Source organism: Pezoporus wallicus, unplaced genomic scaffold, assembly GCF_028554395.1.
Source record: "Pezoporus wallicus isolate ANWC-B61680 ecotype Strahan unplaced genomic scaffold, APGP_CSIRO_Pwel_v1 contig_1735, whole genome shotgun sequence".
Lineage (NCBI taxonomy): Eukaryota > Metazoa > Chordata > Aves > Psittaciformes > Psittacidae > Pezoporus > Pezoporus wallicus.
The window spans coordinates 79473-98695 of NW_026636334.1; the positions used below are offsets into that span (position 1 = coordinate 79473).

The 19223-nt window shown below is 62.4% G+C and overlaps 1 protein-coding gene across 2 annotated transcripts; it reads right to left on the reverse strand.

Annotated features, from left to right (window-relative positions):
* Positions 1-13797: 13797 nt before the first annotated feature.
* Positions 13798-18772, reverse strand: LOC130594309 (all-trans-retinol 13,14-reductase-like). 2 transcript variants are annotated; one of them, XM_057400095.1, is made up of 11 exons: positions 18447-18772; positions 18150-18332; positions 17477-17706; positions 16870-17065; positions 15999-16196; positions 15795-15923; positions 15552-15690; positions 14888-14997; positions 14608-14774; positions 14043-14202; positions 13798-13957 (listed from the first exon to the last, which is right to left on the reverse strand). In XM_057400095.1, the coding sequence occupies exons 1-11, from the start codon at positions 18610-18612 to the stop codon at positions 13812-13814; spliced, it is 1824 nt and encodes a 607-aa protein (XP_057256078.1). In that variant the 5' UTR covers positions 18613-18772; the 3' UTR covers positions 13798-13811. The 2 variants fall into 2 exon arrangements, with proteins under 2 accessions (XP_057256078.1, XP_057256079.1); XM_057400096.1 differs by lacking the exon at positions 18150-18332.
* Between the last annotated feature and the right edge of the window lie 451 nt (positions 18773-19223).

Genomic DNA, 19223 nt, shown 5'->3' on the forward strand with positions numbered 1-19223 from the left:
CCCCCTCCCCCAGTCTGTCTGTCCGTCCATCCATCCTTGCACACGCATGCACAACTATGCACACGCGTGGTTGTGGGGTGGGTGGGAAGGGGGTGCTAGGATGAGTTTGGGGGGGGGATCCCCATCCTGAGGTGTTGGGGGGGTGGATATGGCCACGCAGGGAGGGGACAGGCAACGTGACATGTGGCACCTGGGGCACCTCAGTGCCATGGGATACTGGGGCCTCAGGGGACTGCAAACACCCCCCATCCGTCACCCACTTTCCCCCCCCCGGGGCTCCCCATCATTCACCCTCCTACCCTAGCACAGTGCAAAGGACAAGGACATGAGCACCAGGACCCTGGAGTACCTCTTGGGCCACAATCCCCATGTGGGACCCCCCAACCTTCAGACACCCCAAAACACCCCAAAGGAACACTCTTTTTCAGTCTCTTTTCTCTTTCTATCCATCTTTTCCCCTTTCTCGTCCCCAGCCCTCTCCCTCCTCTCCATCCCGCTCCCCTCTCCCCCCTCCTGGCACACTTCCACAGCCGTTTCCACATTTGAAGGAGCCACGTTGGTTGGAAAAAGCAAAAGCTCCTTGACAATAATCCACAATCGACCATGCAATTTGAGAGGCTGTAATTACACGCCAAAAAATATACGTATTTACCAGGGCTGGGGCATGGGGGTAGAGGAAAGAGCCCTGCAAAGGGGATGTGGCACCTGGGCAACGGGGGGACACCTACATAAGGGGTGATTTTTAGGGGAATAAAGTGAGAAATGGGGCTGGGGTCTTGATGCGAGAGGGAGCAAAGAGCTGGGTCTGGCTCGTGCACCTCTGTTTGTCCCCCGAGCACTGTGGTGCACAGGGCACTGGGAGCACTGGGCTCAACACAGAGGGGAAACCCCTCCCAAGCAGGGTTTTTTCATTAATATATTTATTATTTATCATCTTTAATAGTTATAAATCACTGCAATTGAACAACGAAATAAAGGCGGGGGGGGGGGGGGGGGGAGGAATTGCATTGAAATAGCAAAAATCCACCCAAAACTTGCTCCAAACCCCCCCAACCCCCAGTGACTTCCCCAGCTCTTTCCTTCCAGCTGCAACTCAATGCAGAGAGGAGAAGCAGCAAACCTACCCAAGGAGCAGTTCTGTGCGCACACACAGACACGCATGCACACGCATGCAGACAGGGACACGCGTGCGCGCGCCGGGAGCAGCTGGCCCTGTATCCATGCATCCGAGACACGTTGCAGTGAGAAGCCTCCTCCAATCCTGCCTCGGCGACTCGCAAGCCCTTGGCTGGGCTCCAGCCTGAAGATGTGTCTTTAATTTTTGCAGCATGACAGAAAAGAAAAGAATGTCATTGGGGTTTTTATAATGTTTTTTAAGTTTTTATATGCATGGAGAGGGAGGGAGAGAGGGAAAAGGGGGGGAGACGGGATGGGACGGGATGGGATGGAACGGGACGATGCCACCTCATCAGCCCCCCAGCCACCCGCCCCAGGAATGCAGGAGGGTTCTGTGCAGGGTTTGGGGGCTGGGAGGGAAAAGGGAAGAAATCCCGCTCGACAAAAAAAAAGGAAAATAGAATAATGAGGGTAATAATAAAATGCAAAGAGCCTGGAAAAGCCGTTAGGATGCAAGGAAGCGGAATGGGAGACGCCAAGCGTAGGCCTGCTCCGGCTCCTGTGCACAGGGTTGTGGGATGGGGATGCTGTGGGGTGCTGGGACCTGCACCCACCTTCTGGGACCATCTCTGGTACCTCGGGGACAAGGGGCTGTCACACGCAGCCACCCCCAGCCTTCGAAGGGATCCGAGACTCTTTCCCAAACAACCCAAACTGGTTTTACTGGTGCACACTGGACCTGCAGCTGGTGGGGTTGGACACCCCAAAAAGCTGGTGGTCACCCCAAAAAGTCCATTGCCATGGCAAAAATTCAGTGCTCACATCAAAAATGTTTTGGATGCTCTAAAAAGCTGGTGAGCGCACACAGGGCTGCAGTTGCCCCATGGATGCGGGGTGACGGTGGGGTGGGGGGGGTTTGCCCACCCCCTTTGGGTAGGGTACTGACACCCAGCGCCGATGGGGCCGGGGTTGGGGGGGGGGGGGGGTCTGGGGTTGGTTTGCCTGGAGCAGACGTCGGCATCTGGTGTGAGTTAATGCAGACACATGGATCCCATTAACTCACTTTTTTCTCCCCCCTCCTTTCCCCACTCGGCAGCCCCAGGAGCTGGCCCCGCACCGTGTCCATCTCCCCCATCCCGTCATCCCGCCCCTTGTCCCGCACCCATCCCACCGGTCCCCACCATGTCCCACCCAATGGCAGTGGGTGACAGTGAGGTGGTGACACACAGGTGCTCGACACCGTCAGGGAGATTTGACACCATTGAGGTCCCCACTTGAGGAACCCACACACGCTCCCAAAGGACCCACAGCACCAGCCCTATGAAGCCCTTTGGGGGGGGGTATTTCCCCCCACACTGCCTTGATCCCCACCTCACTCCCCATGGGGACATGCTGGGGGACTCGGTGCCTCAGTTTCCCCGTCCCAGCCCGCCCGCAGCCCGCAGCCCGGCTCCGCCCGGGCTATTCCTGCCCTCGGCACCCTCAATTGTGGCGGGCAGGGCAAAACCCGGTAATCACGGGCCGCGACTCCCGGCTATTTCCAGCCGCTCCAACCGGGACAGGCAAACGGCTCCAATCGGGCTGCCAGCGCCACGCCGCTGCCCGGCGCGGGTGCCGCTGCCGGGGGGGGCGCAATGGGGCCACCTCCTGTCCCCAGCAGGGTGGCCGGGGACCCCGACTTGAACGGGGGACATGGAAGTGACAACTGCAGCAAGGGGGTCCCTCTGCTGCGATGGGACCAGCGAGGAGGGGGTTTGGGCTTTGCCCCCTTCCCAGGGCTGGGAACCTCATCCCAACCCTCTGCACCCCACATCGTGGGACTGAGTCCCTCCTGGGGGGCTCATCCCACCCATCTGCACCCCACAAAGAAGGGGAGCTGAGGGGCAACCCGGGGGTCGTCACTGGGGTTTTTTTGGGGGGCCGGGAGCCCCAGCCCAGCCCAGGCCCCACTGTCTGGGCTCAGGGAGCTGGGATGGAAACTCTGAGGGCCGAGTCCACGCCGAACATTTTCCGTTGCAGTTCCTGACTCGCTCCTATTTTCCCTCCTCCTCCCCCCCCCCCTTCCCTTTTTTCCTCCTTTTCAGTTTCATTGAAGAATTTGCTGCTCCCCCCCAGCACCCTCCACCGGGGCATCCTGGGGATGGGGCAATGCTCCCAGCGCCATCCCAGTTGGACCATGGGATGGGGAAGGATGCAGAGCTCCCCTCAGTCTCTCCACAGCCCCCAGGACTTTGGATCCCCTCACCCTCGTCATTCCACTCCCAGGAAAAGCATCTCTGGGGGATGGGGATGGGGTACTGGATGGGGATGAGAGTGGGAATGAGGATACGATGGGGATGAGGATGGGGATGTGATGGGATTGGAATGGGGATGGGAATAAGAAAGGGGATGGGGGTGGGATGAGAATGAGGAAGGGGATGGGGATGTGATGGGGATGGGGACATGGGGGCTCCCGGGCTGTTGCCGGTGCTGCAGCCTGGCTGGGATTCCTCCCGGCAGAGCGCCGGGTGACCTCATCCACCACGGGCTGGCCGGGAGCCCAGGGCCTGGCGGGGACCATGGCTCCGGTGCCACGTGGCCAGGGATGGGGCTCCCAGCACAGCCTCGCACCCTCCACTGCCCCGGGCAGTGGGACCCCGGCTGTGGGGGGCACCCTGGAGATCCAGGTCTCCCCTGTCAGGGAGCTGGGTGCTGGATGGGGCGGTCGGGTTAGGGTTGTTGGGTGATGGTTGGAGTTGTTAGGTTGGAGGTTGAGATTGTTGGGGGTGGCTTGGGTTGTTGGGGGTGGCTTGGGTTGTTGGGGGTGGTTGGGGTTGTTGGGGGTGGTTGGGGTTGTTGGGTTGTTGGGGATGGTTGGGGTTGTTGGGTGGTGGTTGGGGTTGTTGGATAGTGATTGAGGTTGTTGGGTTGTTGGGGGTGGTTGGGGTTGTTGGGTTGTTGGGGCTGGTTGGCGTCACTGTGTTGTCAGGTTGAGGTTGGTGGTTTGCTGATGTTGGGTTGGGGTATTTGGGTTGTTGGGTTGGGGCTGCTGGGTGGGTAGTTGGGGTGTTTGGGTTGGTGGTGGTTGTGTTGGGGTTGACGTTGTTGGATGGTTGGGCTGGGGGGGTCTTGGGCTGCAGTTTATCACATTGGGAATGATTTGATTCAGATTTGGGGGCTGGGGTCCTCCAGACACAGGCAGCAGTGGGGGTGTGGATGGTGCAGGATGGACAGATGGGCAGACGAGGTGTGGATGAGGTGGATGCCCCCTGGGAGGTGCAGGGACACCAGTGCTCCAAAGCCCCACATCCATGGGGGTTCCCCAACCTCCCTGCCTACCCAGGCCCACCACTTGCTCCAGAGAGTTGCTGGGTCCATGGGGAAGGGGATCCCCAAAGCTGGGTGTCCCACGGTCTGTGGGGCTAGGAGGTGTGGCTCACTTGTGGGGCAGGATTCATCCACCCCAAACAAGGCAGAGCTGGGTGGGGCCGGGCAGGGGAGCTGGGTCTGTGCCCCCCAGCTCCGCCCTCCCCAGCCCGGCCCCTCCATCTCCACCGCCCCCGATAAGGGGTCCCTCCAGCTGGAACCAGGCTCAAGCAGCAGCGATGCTCCAGCCCAGCCTCAGTTCTTCCTCCTCCTCCTCCTCCCCCAGCCACTTCCCAGCCCCACGTCAGCACCTTCCTCCCGGCTCCCCCCACCCCAGTTCATCCCAGTTCCCTGCCCAGGGGATCAGCATGGACAAGGGGGGGTTAACTCTTCCCTTGCAGCCTGCTGCTCTCCACCGGGACCCCTCGTCCCTTCCGTGTCCCACAACCCCATGGGGACTCATCACCACTTCCGTGTCCCCTATCTCCCCAATGTTCCTCCACCACCCCTCATGGTCCCCCCCATCCCCATGGGGTTCCCTCCATCTCTTCCATGTCCTACATACCCATGGGGTTCTCCATCCTCAGAGGATGTCCTCCCCATCCCCATGGTGTATCTGCATTACCATAGGGTCCCACATCCCCACCGTGTCCCCGCATTACCATGGTGTCCCCCATTCCCATGGGGGTCTCCCCCATCCCTTCCATGTCCCCCATCTCCACGGCATCCCCCATCCATCCATCCATCCATCCATCCATCCATCCATCCATCCATCCATCCATCCCTGCCACGTCCCGTCCCAGCCGCTTTGGCAGCAGGATCCAGCCATCGTGGAAATATAGAGGGGGGTGGTTGGGAAAGAAGGGGGGGGGGGATGGGAGAGGGGAAGGGCGGGACATGTGCGGAGGGGGCGGGACCCTTCAACAAAAGGATTTAAAAGGGATGAAATTGGGGCAAAGCCAAAAAAAGTCATTTCTTCCCCCCCCCGAAAAGCCCCATTCCGGTCCCTGCCCCAGCACAGCGTGAGCCGTGGGGAAACTGAGGCACGCACGGGGTCCCCATGGGCACCCCCTTGGTGCTCACAGAGCCCCCTGCGAGGGGCAGCAGCGGGGTCCCCCCGGCCCCGTCCATGCCCCGCTGCCGGGAGCAGCCCCCTCCCTGCGGGCCCGGGCCCGGTGCGGCCGCGGGCGGTGCCTCCCGTCGGGGGGAGGGCGCGGCCCCCCCATCCCGGGCCAGGCGATGCCCTTGGCTCCCGGCGCCGCGGACACGTCCCAGCGCAGCCTCCACGTCGGCAGCGGTGCCGGGCCAGGGCCGCGGAGGGAGTGGGGGTGCGGGAGGGACCCCCTCGATGTGCGTGGTCTTCCCCAGCCTGCCCAGCCCGGGCGGGCTGCGGGAGCTGCGCAGCGCTGGGGGGGCAGGGGAAAGGGTGGGATACGGTGCCGTGAACAGCAATGGGGACACACCATGGGCAGCCGGGGGTTGGTGCTGCACTACGGGGTGGAGAGGGCCTGAGGCAAAGAGGGAATGAGAGGTGACACCAAGGGGGGCTTTTGGCCTTTAGGGTGTGATGACGCCCCGCTAAGTGTCCCTCTTGGACATGACACAGCTACCCCTCACTGCAGCCACCTGTCTGCCCCCCCCATCCATCCATCCATCCGTCTGTCCATCCATCCATCCATCCATGCACTCATCCATCCACCCACCCATCCACTCTACCACTTTACATTCCTTTATTGCCTCCACCACTTCCTCCCTCCCTCCTTTTCCATGCCCTCAAATCCTCCTTCCCTCTCCCTGCTCCATCCATCCCCTCTCCTCCATCGTCTCCGCCCACCCCCCCTCCCCACATCTAGCTCCCCCACACTCACAGGTCCCCCAGGACCCCGTCACCCTGCCCACAGCAGCACCCTGGGATGCTTCCCACTGGAGCAGCTCCCAGCTCCCAGCCCCAGGGAGCTGCCAGGAGCTGGCTGGTCTGAGCTCCCTGAGCATTACTACCCTGGCTGCACAGCCAGGCCGTTGGGGATTCTCTTATGTCTAATACAGGCTTGAGCACCCGCCAGCCGCCAGCCCTATGACCCTAAACCTGGTCTCCTGTGGGCCACAGAGCATGTTCGACTGGGAATCTCGGTGTTTTTCCAGGCACAGGCGACAGGCAGCTGGAGCCAGGCCCCAAAGGAGTGGGACGGAGATGGGCTGTGAGGCTGCATGTACAAGCCCTGCACACATGCATCTGTGTGTGCAACACATGCACCTATAACCCATGTGTGTGCAACATGCAACCCTGTGCATGCAAGCCCTGCATGGGTGCATCTGTGAGTGCAATGCAGGCACCTATAACCCATGGGTGTGTAACACGTGTGCAACCCCTGCTCATGCTCTTGTGTGTGCTGGGCAGCACCAGCTGGGTTCACATGCCTGTGCCATGCCTGTGCCATGCATTGCCTGCTCAAGGCTGCACACACACAAGACCCACATGGGCCACCCCTTTGCCACCCCCCTCCACTCTTCCACGTCCCCGCAGCCAGGCCGGTTCCCGATGGAACACCAGTGCTGCCGTTGCCGGTGGCGCTGCTGGTGCTGCCGGTGCCGGTGCTGGTGCCGCTGCCGGTGCCGCTGCTGGTGCTGCCGATGCCGGTGCTGCCGGTGCCGGTGCCGTTGCCGGTGCTGGTGCCGCGGCTGTGAAGCTGCACCGCATCCGGCTCCAGCCCGGCCGGACGGGGCCAAACTCCTGCCGCCCACGGAGCCGGCGGAGCGCTCGGCGCTCGCTCTGGCCGCGGCCAGGCAGTGCCGGAGGGAAGCCGGAGCGGGGAAGGGCTGGAGAAAAGAAACCAGGTCAGGCCCGAGCCGCCAGCGTCACCCTGGCACGCAGCGGCGGCTCCTTCGAGGAAGCAGGCGAGGATCCGGCCCCGGTGACGTCCCCTCCGGCTGAGCCCGCTCCTGGCCCCTGCTCCTGCGCTCGAGGAACCGGCCCGGCCCCGCAGCCCCGGCGGGGATTGCACTGCCCAGGGCCCACAGCCTGAGGATGAGGAGGGAGCTGCGAACATCGAGCCTGTGACAACGGGGAGCAGAAGGGTTCGGCTCATCCACCGCCTGCGCCGGCTCTGCGCTGCTCCTTCCACGGGCACTGTGCCAGCCATGGGCACCACTCCATCTCCGGGTGCTGCTCTATCCATGGGTGCTGCTCCATCTATGAGCACCACCCCCTCCATGAGCACTGCTCCATCCATGGGCACTGCACCATCCCTGGGTGCTGCTCCATCCCTGGGTGCTGCTCCATCCCTGGGTGCTGCTCCATCCATGGGTGCTGCTCCATCCATGGGTGCTGCTCCATCCATGGGCACTGCTCCATCCATGGGCACTGCACCATCCATCGGCACTGCACCATCCCTGGGTGCTGCTCCGTCCACAGGTGCTGATCCATCCATGGGTACTGTGCCCTCCCTGGGTGCTATTCCATTCATGGGTGCTGCTTCCACACCCAAACTGCCCTCCCACCCCCAGGCCATGCTCGCATCATGGGTCATGGCTCCGTTCTTGGGTACCATCTCCAGGTGATGCTCCCATCTGGAGCCACACTCCCATCCCAGGTACTGCTCCCATCCCTGCTACCGATCCCATTCCTTCATCCCACTCCCACCTTCAGCTGCTGCTGGACGACAATCCTGCTCCCATCCCTTCCTCCACAAAGGCACTGTCCCACTTTTCATGATGTGAACGCAGATCCCAGGGGGTCTCTGCCCTTCTCCCGCACTCCCTCCTCTCCCCTCCTCCCGGCTGCTTTCAAACACAAACAGGCTCAGTGGAAAATGTGACTGGCTCCGGAGCTGCAGATAACTGAGGCCAACTGGAAGAGCTTGGGCTTGGCTGCGGCCCCAGCTGAGCCACGGCAGCCGGGGGGGACGCGGCGGGGGGACAGCTCGGGACTCCCTCACACCTCCTGTGCCTGGCCCTGGCCACAGCCACGTCCCTGCTGGGACATACACAGTGGAGGAGGCTGCTGAGGGAATGGTGGGACCCTGCCCTAGCCCTGCTTTGTGATGGGATGGAGGTGCCCTGGGGCGGTGGTGCATGAGAAGAATGGAGATGCCCAGGAGAGATGCCCATGGGCAGCATGAAGATGCCCGGACAAGCCCATTCATTTGCTTCTCATTAGCAGTGGTGCATGGGCAGGATGGAGATGTGGGGATGGTGCTGGATTGGCCGGATGGAAATGGCCAGGGTTGGTGCTGGATAAACTGGACGAAGACATCTTGGGATGGTGCTGGATGGGAAGGATGAAGATGACCTGGGGTGAGCAGGATGAAGGTGACCTGGGGCAGTGGAACAAAGACAGCATGGAACTTCCTGGGATGGTGGCTAGATGGGCAGAACAAGGATTCCCAGGGATGATGGCTGGATGTACAGGATGGATATGCCTGGGGACTGTGGCGTGTGGCAAGGATGGAGGTGCCCAGGGGCAGCAGTGCATAAGCAGAATGGGGATACCCAGGATAGTGCTGGATGAGCAGGATGGGGATGCCCAGGGATGGTGCTGGGTGGGCAGGATAGAGATGCCCAAGAATAATGCTGGATGTGCAGGATGGGGATGCCCAGGTTGATGCTGGATGTGCAGGATGGGGATGCCCAGGATGGTGCTGGGTGGGCAGGATGGGGATGCCCAGGAATAGTGCTGGATGGGCAGGATGGGGATGCCTGGGGATGGTGCTGAATGATCAGGATGGGGTTGCCTGGGGTTGGTGCAGGATGGGCAAGTTGGGGATGCCCCGGAACGCCGCCGGCGGTGTGTGGGCGGTGACAGCAGCGGCCGGAGAATCCCGTTTGTTTCTCATTAGCGGCTCTTGGAAGAAGCTGTGGAAAAACTGGCTCCAAGCAGGGGAGCCAGAGCGGGATCGGCCGGGCCGAGGGAAGGGAGAGGGGCCGCGGCGGGGCAGGAGGCGCGGGGCTAGAGAGGGGCAGGAGCGGGGCAGGGCACGGGGCAAGGGATGTAGGCACACACGGTCCCCTCGGCGGCATCCCTGTCCCCAGGGAGCAGCGGCCGGGAGGGGATAGGGACACCCGGCTGCGCACACCCGGCTGCACAGAGGCATCTCAGCCCCCAGCCTCGCACCCTGACGGGGAAACTGAGGCACACCGCAGGTGCCCCGCTTGTGCCACCACCGGGGTTTGGTGGGGACAGCAGCGTGTCCCACCCTGGCGTGGCCGTGCTGGGGTGGCACCAGTGCCCGGCTGCCCCATGTGTCTCCCCCAGCGCCATCCTGGGCTGGGAACCGGGCAGTGATGGGATGGGGTCACCTGGGGACAGTGCCCGATGGAACTGGTGGCGCTGTGGTAGCCCTGCCTGCCCATACAAGCACACAGGGACATCCATGGGGCTGGGAAGGCTCCATGTGCTGGGGGATGCATGTGCATGTGTGTACGTGTGTGTGTACATGTGTGTGTGCGTGTGTGTACGTGTGTGTGTACATGTGTGTGTACGTGTGTGTGTACATGTGTGTGTGCGTGTGTGTACATGTGTGTGTACGTGTGTGTGTGTGTGTGTGTGTGCGTGTACATGTGTGTGTACGTGTGTGTACGTGTGTGTGTACGTGTGTGTACATGTGTGTGTACGTGTGTGTGTATGTGTGCGTACATGTGTGCGTACATGTGTGCGTACATGTGTGTGTACATGTGTGCGTACATGTGTGTCTACATGTGTGTGTACATGTGTGCGTACATGTGTGCGTACATGTGTGTGTACGTGTGTGTACATGTGTGTCTACATGTGTGTGTACGTGTGTGTGTGCGTGTGTGTACATGTGTGCGTACATGTGTGCGTACATGTGTGTGTACGTGTGTGTACGTGTGTGTACATGTGTGTCTACATGTGTGTGTACGTGTGTGTGTGCATGTGTGTACATGTGTGCGTACATGTGTGCGTACATGTGTGTGTACGTGTGTGTACGTGTGTGTACGTGTGTATACATGTGTGTCTACATGTGTGTGTACGTGTGTGCAGCATGTGCACCCTGGGGTTGGGTGCTCACGTGTCCGGCCGTGTTTGGCCGGCGGCACCCACCTGCCTTCAGGGCTATTTCTGCCTCCAGCCCGGATTTAATCCCACCCTGTAATTAGGAGCCAAAATAAAACCCCGGCACCGTCCTGCCCCATGGCCACGGCTTCTGTGCCCACAGCAGCGGCTGACACCCGGCACACTCAGTGCGCAGGGAGGGGTGGGATGCAGGAGGGGGTGTCCCCATGCGGGACCTGCCGGGGGCACAGGAGGTCGTGTGGAGGCAAATCCCTCCCTAAGCCCTTGAGCCAATTATGCCCCTGGAGCCTCTCGTGGCCCGTGCCCGGGAAGCAGGAACCCCTCAGGGGGATGACCCAGGTCAAAGCACCCGCAGCCCCCTGCACCCTGCTCCCAAACCGCCCCCTTGGGTGTCCCCACCCAAGGTCCCCTCTGCCACTGCCGCCCGCCCCTGTGCAGCTCCTGTGCTCACCGCGATACTGGGGGCACGGTGCGGGCACCCCCCTGCACAGGGCTCAGGGCGCTGATCGGCTTTGGGGAGCTTACGGCCCTGAGCCGGCTCCTCCTCACACCTGCGGGATCGGCATGAGCCGGATCCTTCGGTCTCGCCGCCGGCTCGGCTCTGGCACAACCTGTGTGAGGATGGGTGTTCCCTGTGCACCCCCTGTGCACCCCCTGTGCATCCTTTACATGCCCCAGGCGCACCCAATGCTCACCCCATGCGCAGCGCCGGGCAGCCCCTGTGCCACCTTTTACAGCCTGGGAGCCACCTGAGCACCCCATGTCACTCCTGCACCCTATAAACCCCATGGGCTCCTTGTGTCAGTCTGGGCACCCCATGCGCCAGCCTCTGCACCCCATGAACCTCCCCAGGCACCCCTTGTTATGCTGCTTCCCCACACACCGAGTGTGTGCTGCACATACGTGTGCACACACACATGGATACCGCACATACACAGACACGGGGGATATGGGGTCGGGGGGACAGGGGGACACGGGAACACTGGAGATATGGGACACAGGGACACAAGTCATGCTGGCTGCCACATCAGCAGCATGGGGAAGGGCCCCATCCCACAGCTGGGAGCCAGATGTGGTGGGGAAAGACAGAGGTGTGGGCGAACCCAAGGTGTCCCCAGGCGGGGGGAAGGGGGGGGGGCACACAGGGACACGGAGCTGAGCAGGCCCCCCCAAGCTTCCCGGGATGGGGAAGGAGGAGGGAGGGATGAGGGACACCCCGAGAAGGGCCATGGGTGCAGCAGGCCTGGGGGCAGATGCCAGGTCCCCATCCGCAGGGGAGGACACCAGGAGCACCCAGTCCCTGGGGACCCCATTGCATCCCCTCAGTGTGGGACACCCCCTACCTTTGCAGCACTGGAGGACAGAGTCCCCCTCCCACCACAGGGTGCCAGCCCTATGGCCCCAGAGCGCTCCAGCACAGGGTCCCCCCCGAGCCCCCACCCAGGGCAAAGTGCACAGTGGGGCATGAAGGGTGCAAAGGGCACCCGGTGTTGGGTGCTGGGCACAGGGAGTGGGGTGCCCCTGGGCACCGGGGTCCGGAGTCCAGCTCTGGTAATGAGGGTGCCAGGCAGCCTGAGTTCCTTAGGGGGGGGCCGGGGGCACCCCATAATGGTGCCTGGGTGGGGGGGATCCTCCATTCCCCAACACATGCCTCTCGGTGTCCCCAGGACCATGTTCTTCATCATCATCGTCATCACCCTCATGGCCATCGTCTTCCTCATCGTGCTCTTCTACGTCTGCTGCAAGCTGTGCCGAGCCCCCGCGCCCCCCCCGCCCCACGGGGACCGCCGCGGCCCCGCGCCCCCCCCGCTGGCTCCGCTGCCCGCGCTGCCCGCGCTGCCTGCGGGGATCGACCCCCCCCCATACAGCGAGGTGGGGCCCGCGGGCAGCGGGTACTGAGGGTTATGGGGCAGTGGGGTTATGGGGCGGTGGGTGCTGATGGTACAGTGTGATGGGTGCTGGGGACTATGGGGTGATGGGGGCTATGGTGTGATGGGTGCTGTGAGTGTGGGGTGATGGGTGCTGGGGACTATGGGGTGCTGGGGCTATGGGGTGCTGGGTGCTATGGGTGCGGGGTGATGGGTGCTGGGAGCTATGGGATGACGGGTGCTGTGGGTGTGGGGTGATGGGTGCTGGGGACTATGGGGTGCTGGGGCTATGGGGTGCTGGGTGCTATGGGTGTGGGGTGATGGGTGCTGGGAGCTATGGGGTGATGGGTGCTGTGGGTGTGGGGTGATGGGTGCTGTGGGTGTGGGGTGATGGGTGCTGGGAGCTATGGGATGATGGGTGCTGTGGGTGTGGGGTGATGGGTGCTGGGAGCTATGGGGTGATGGGTGCTGTGGGTGTGGGGTGATGGGTGCTGGGAGCTATGGGATGATGGGTGCTGTGGGTGTGGGGTGATGGGTGCTGGGAGCTATGGGGTGATGGGTGCTGGGAGCTATGGGGTGATGGGTGCTGTGGGTGTGGGGTGATGGGGCTCATCAGAGCATGAGGGACTATGGATGCCACATGCCCCCTCCACTGACCCCCTCAGGTGACAGCGAAGCCCTTCCTGTACCCCTCACTGCAGGGGCTGTGCCCTGAGTGTGACCATGGCCCTGGGGCTCAGCCCCCCCAGACCAGCTTCTAGGGGTCATCCCCCTGAGGACAGCGTTGCCCTTCCCGGGGGGCACAGACCCCGGCTCCTGATCACTCGGATCACCCTGTGATGCTCAGGTCAATGCTCCCCCAGACTCCTGGGCCCACACCACCATGCCTCCCCCCCACCCCCGGGTTCTTGAGGACCAGGGGGGGATGTGGGGCCATGGAGTTCTCTATTTATTGTGTTTAAAGTGCCAAACTCTCTGCTGCGCTGGTTCCTGGGATGGGAGGGTCGGAGGGGACCAGGGTACAAGGGAGAAGGTTCTGGGGGGGTGGTGCTTGTGGGTGCAGCCTGGACATTGCCGAGTGGGGCCCTGACACCCTGCCCCTGTCCCTATCTCTGTTCCCATCCCCTTCCCCTTCTTCATCCCCATCCCCATTCCATCTATTTCACCCCCATCCTGACCCCTATCCCTATGTCCCTATCCATTCCCATCCCCATCCCAACCCATCCTCACCCCTATCTCTACCTCCATCCCATCTCATCCCCATCCCCATTCTACTTCATCCCCACCCCTATTCCTATGTCCGTATCTATTCCCATCCCCACCTCCATCTCCACCCCATCTCATCCCAACCCCTATCTCCACGTCCATCCCACCTCATCCCTGTCCCCATCCCAGGAGCCAAGCCCAGCCCAGCAGGACACAGGGGCTCCCTGAGCCCGGCGCTGTCCCTGTCACGCCGTTTGCCGGCCCTGGCGCCTCTTGATCCTCCTCTTGAGGAGCAGCAGGTCCACGTAGAGCAGGCGGCCCAGGACGGCAGAGGCACAGATGAGCCCCCCGTGCAGGGCCCCTGCCAGCCCACAGCTGAACACGTCCTGCCCTGGAGACAGCGTCACAGGACACGGCCACCACCATGGGAGGGCCTCCCCCATGCAGGGGGGAACGGGGGGATGCAGGTCCCTTACCCGTCAGGTAGAGGTTCTTCACGGGTGTCTCGGCTCTCATGGCGGCCACCACAGCCGGGCTGAAGCGGGCGACGTCATGCTCGGCCCCATACATCTCCCCACGGGGAGCCGCCAGGTAGTGCTGGTTGGTGAGTGGGGACGCTGCCTCCACGAACTCCACCTGCAGGGGCACAATGTGGGGCTCAGGGTACAATGGGGGGCTTAGGGCACAGGGGACGCAGGGCCCTTCCCACCAAACAGCAGGTCCCACCACAACAGCTCCAAGCCTGCCTGGTGGGTGCAAAGTTGCTGGGGGGGCTGGGCTGCACCATGGCTCTGGGGGGTCCCCACTGGGCACCCGTTCTGTTGGGTGGATCCCCATTGGGTACCCCAAGCCCAAAGGGTACCCCAACCCCACCAAGCACATACCATAGGGCACCGCATCCCATACGGCACACAATCCCCACTCTACACTCACACCCATGGGGCATCCCATCACAAGGCACCCCAGCCCTACAGGACGCCCCATCCCTGCAGCCCCCCTTGGTCCCCACGGGGGTGCCAGGGGATGCAGCGGGGCTGTCACCTTGTCGCGGAGGTGAGGGAAGCGCTGCAGCGCCCGCTCCAGCAGCCGCTGGGCGATGCTCATCTTGTACTGCTGGTACTGGGCGCCGCGGTGCTTGGCGCGGGTTCCGGCCCACTCCTCGAACCACTCGTACCGTGCCATGGTCAGGATGGTCATGCAGGACCGGCCTGCGGGGGGGACACCGGTGACAACCCCACCAGTGCCCATGTCAGCCTGGGACGTGGTACTGGTGGTGGTGCCCGCCCCATAGTCCTGGCTGGGGGACCCCCCCACCCCGTACCTGGGTGCCGCTGTTCATAGGTGGGGTCCTTGGCAGCAGGGAAGGTGATGAACATCATGGCCAGGTTCTCGGGGACGTCGTCACGACTCAGAGCAGCGTACTGGGTCATCCTGTGGGCAGAGCGGGCAGCGCTGTGCACCCACCGCCCCCCATGCATCCAGCGTGCACCCAACCTGCCATACACCCAACCCAACCACCCAAACACCACCACACACCCGGCCTGTCCACCCTGCACCCACCAACGTACAACCAATCCACCCACCATGCACCCAGCGCACCATATACCCAACCCAGCTGCTCCCACCAATGTGCAACCAATCCACCCAGTATGCACCCAACCTGCCACAGACCCAACCCAAACACCGTGCACCCACCACCATACAACCAATCTACCCACAATGCACCCAACCCAACCACCCTGCACCCACCATGCACCCAACGCAACCAACATACACCCAATGACCATGCACCCAATCCACTACTGCGCATCCAGCACGCACCCAACCCCTGTACCTCCAACCTGTCCACCATGCTCCCCCATCACTGTACAACCGATCCACCCACTGTATACCCGACCACCCTGCACCCAACCACTGTACATCCCACCCAGCCCCTGGCTGCCCCCCCTCCCCATGCCCACTCCAGGGTGCTGGGGGGCCCGTACATGGTATCCAGTTCATTGTGGGGGTAGATCCAGAAGTTGGTGGGGGGCAGGCGCAGCTCGGCCGCACTGCCCCGCAGCCCCACAAACACCAGGAAGGAGCCCATGCCGTGCCGCACCATGGCCAGGCGGGAGCTCACCTCTGCGGGGACACAGTGGTGGCACCCCGGCTGCGAGGGGACGCCGGGAGCGCCGGGGACATGGGGGTTGATGAGCAGGGACACGGGGATGCTGGGGATCCAGCACCTGGGTGGCTGCGGAGCAGGGGGGGCAGCAGCTTGCCGAAGGTGTTGAAGATGCCAGCGTCAGAGATGACGATGGGGGCGAAGATCTCCACCTCCTCCTCCTCGCTGGGCCCCTTCTGCACCGCCACCCCTAGGGCCGGGAGGGGTCAGGGGAGCGCAGGACCCATCGTGCCCTCATGGTTGGGGGGGGTGGGTTGGGGCTCACCCATGGCGGCGCCGTCGGGGGACACGAGGATGCGGGTGACGGGGGCACGCACGAGCACGGCCCCCCCAGCACGCTCGATGAGGGGCACGGCGTGAAAAGCGACCTCGCTGGCCCCTCCCCGTGGGTACCAGGCGCCGCGCTGGTAGTGGTGAACCATGAGCACGTTCACCAGGAAGCTGGAGTCCTGCGGGGCCGTGCCTGCAGACATCACGATACAGCCCCTGCATTGCAATACAGCCCCCTACATTGCGATACAGCCCCACCTACTGTGATGCAGGCCCCCCATTATGATACAGCCCTCCTCTATCATGATACAGCCCTCCCCTATCATGATACAGCCCTCCCCTATCATGATATAGCTCTCCCCTATCATGATACAGTCCTCACCTATCATGACATGGCCTCTCCTGTCACAATACAGCCATCCCTTATCATGATACAGCCATCCCCTATTGTGATACAGCCATCCCCTATAGTGACATAGCCCTTCCCTACTGTGATACAGCCCTTCCCTATCGTGATACAGTCCTCCCCTATCATGACATGGCCTCCCCATATCATGACACAGCCTGCCCCACTGCAACACAGCCGTCCCCATTGCAACAGAGCCCTTCCCTATCATGCTGGTGCCATCCCCTGGCATGACATGGCCCTCCCTTACGACTTGGCCCTCCTCTATCAACGATGCAACACCCCCTATTGCAATACATCCCTGCTCCATCATCATAGTGACCTTCCTATCCTGACGACCTCCTCCCCATCACAACCTCCTCCCTATCACGAGGCCTCCTCTCTATTGCAACAGCCCCTCCCTTATCCCAATGGCCCCTCCTATCGTGACAATGCTCTCCCTATCGTGATGGCCGCTGACCATAGAAGAAGTAGCAGAGCAGGGCGCGCAGGTCACGGTTGTCTGTCAGCCGCGCCACGGCCTCGCTGTGGCTGGTGGCCGCCATGCGGAACACGGGTGAGATGCAGTAGATGAGGCCAGTGCGGACCAGGAGCGCGGCCAAGCACCGCGGCACCATCTTCAGCACCGCCAGCAGCGCCACGTGCCGCGAGGCCACCTGCACCGGGACAGCCCGCGCCCAGCACCCAGCGCCACCCAGGTCACCACTGTGCTGCCACCGCGGCCGCAGCGCTCCCAAAGCCCCTTCCACGCTGTGACCATCACCAGTGTCCGCAGTGTTGCTGATACCCCTTCACCACCACGACCATCATTTTGTCCCCAGTTTGACTACGCCTGTGTCCCCACCATCCCTGTCGGTTCTGTCCCGTACCGTCACTATCACCCATGTCTCCACCACCCCATCACTTTATCCCTTCCATGCCCATCACCCTTGTCCCCAGCACTCTCACTGCCCCTTCCGCACCATGCCCACCCGTCACCCTCCTCTCTACCACATCCTCCCCATCACCATCCCCGCACCCACATCCCAAGCTGACCATTCCCAGCCCCACACCCCAGATCCCCCCACCTTGGAGAGCCTCATGAACTCCCTGATGGCCGCCTTCTCCTCTGGGAACTGCTCCTCCAGCGCGGCGGCAAAGGCGGTTTTGCCAGCACGGAGCTGGTAACACCGTGGGCCCAGGGTCACCTCATCATAGGGGTCGGGCAGGCGCTGCCAGCAGAGCTGCCCATCCGTGAGCTGGTCCAGCGCCACGCGCAGCATGCTGCCTGCGTGCATCTGCCCCACATAGTGGATGCCTGTGGGGACATCAGGGACATGGGGATGTGGGGACATGCAGCCAGAGCCGCCGTGCTGCATGCAGAGTGTGTGCATGCGTGTTGCATGCAGACATGTTGCACACACAGACATGTTGCCTGCACACATAGAATGATAGCATCAACCAGGCTGGAAAAGACCTTTAAGATCATCAAGGCCAACCTTTACCCCGGTAAAGTGCCAAAGCCACCAATAAGCCATGGGCACACACTGCCTGCTCACCCGCGCACGCTATCTACACACAGACACACACTGCCTGCACACAGACACACGCTACCTGTGCACACTGAGTCTGCCTGCACGCACCGACACACACTGCACAGATGGGCACACGCTGGCAGTGAGCGCTGGGTGGTGGCACCCGGGGGTCAGGGGTACTGGGGTCTTTGATAACGGGGTTTGGGGGCACCGGGGGGATCCTCACCTACATCGAACTCGCAGCCCCGCTCCTGGAAGCTGTGGCAGCACCCACCGGCCTGGTCATGCTGCTCCAGCACCAGCACCCTCTTGCCCACCTTGGCCAAGGTGCCCGCGGCTGCCAGGCCCCCGATGCCACTGCCGATGACCACAGCATCCAGCACCGGTGGCACCCGCCGGGTGCTGAACCCTGCACACATGGACACACGGAAACACACATGAACACACGGACAGACACATGGACACATGAACGCACGGACAGATGGACACACAGACACACAGGCAGCGTGTGCCCAGCACTCACCCTGCTTCAGCACCTTGTCCCGGGCGCCCTGGTCGGTCACCAGCGGCCGGGGGGGTTCCAGGGGGGGCTGTGAGAAGGGGTTGCCAGAGGGGGCCAGCAGCCGATGGGCCACCAGCACCAGCCCCAGCGCACCCAGCGCCAGCAGCAGCAGCAGCGTGAGCCACATCCTGCACCCACCGCGGCACCAGCCCCGAGGTGACACCGAGTCACCGGCAGCGCGTGGCGGGGGCACGGAGGTTTATAGACACGATTACGACACGCGACCTCAGAGCACCGCGGCTTAAAGCCACAGGAGCTTATGGACGTAGCTCCCTATGGCCAGGGGAACCCATGGTCATGGTACCCTATAGCCACACCATCCTACGGCCGGTGCAGTCTATGGCCACTGCACCTATGGTCATGGTACCCTACGGCTGTGGTACCCCATGGGTGCAACACCCTATCACCATGGTGGTCTACAGCTACGGCATTTCTCATGCACAGATCAGGGTCCCATGGACACGTGCCCCTCATTTATACCTTGGTGTTGGTGCCAGGCCCCAAGGGGGCACAGTGTGGGCACATGTATGTATATACACATACATGTATGTAGGCACACACATGGGTGTGTGGTGCTGCTGCACACACATGTGAGAGGTGGAGAGGTGTGTGGTGGTGGTGGACACGCCTGTGCACAGTCACACGTGTGCAAGGGAGCATGAGTACACTGGCACTTGTGCAGGCAAACAACATGCACACCCACAGACATACACACATCCGTACACACACACCTATAGG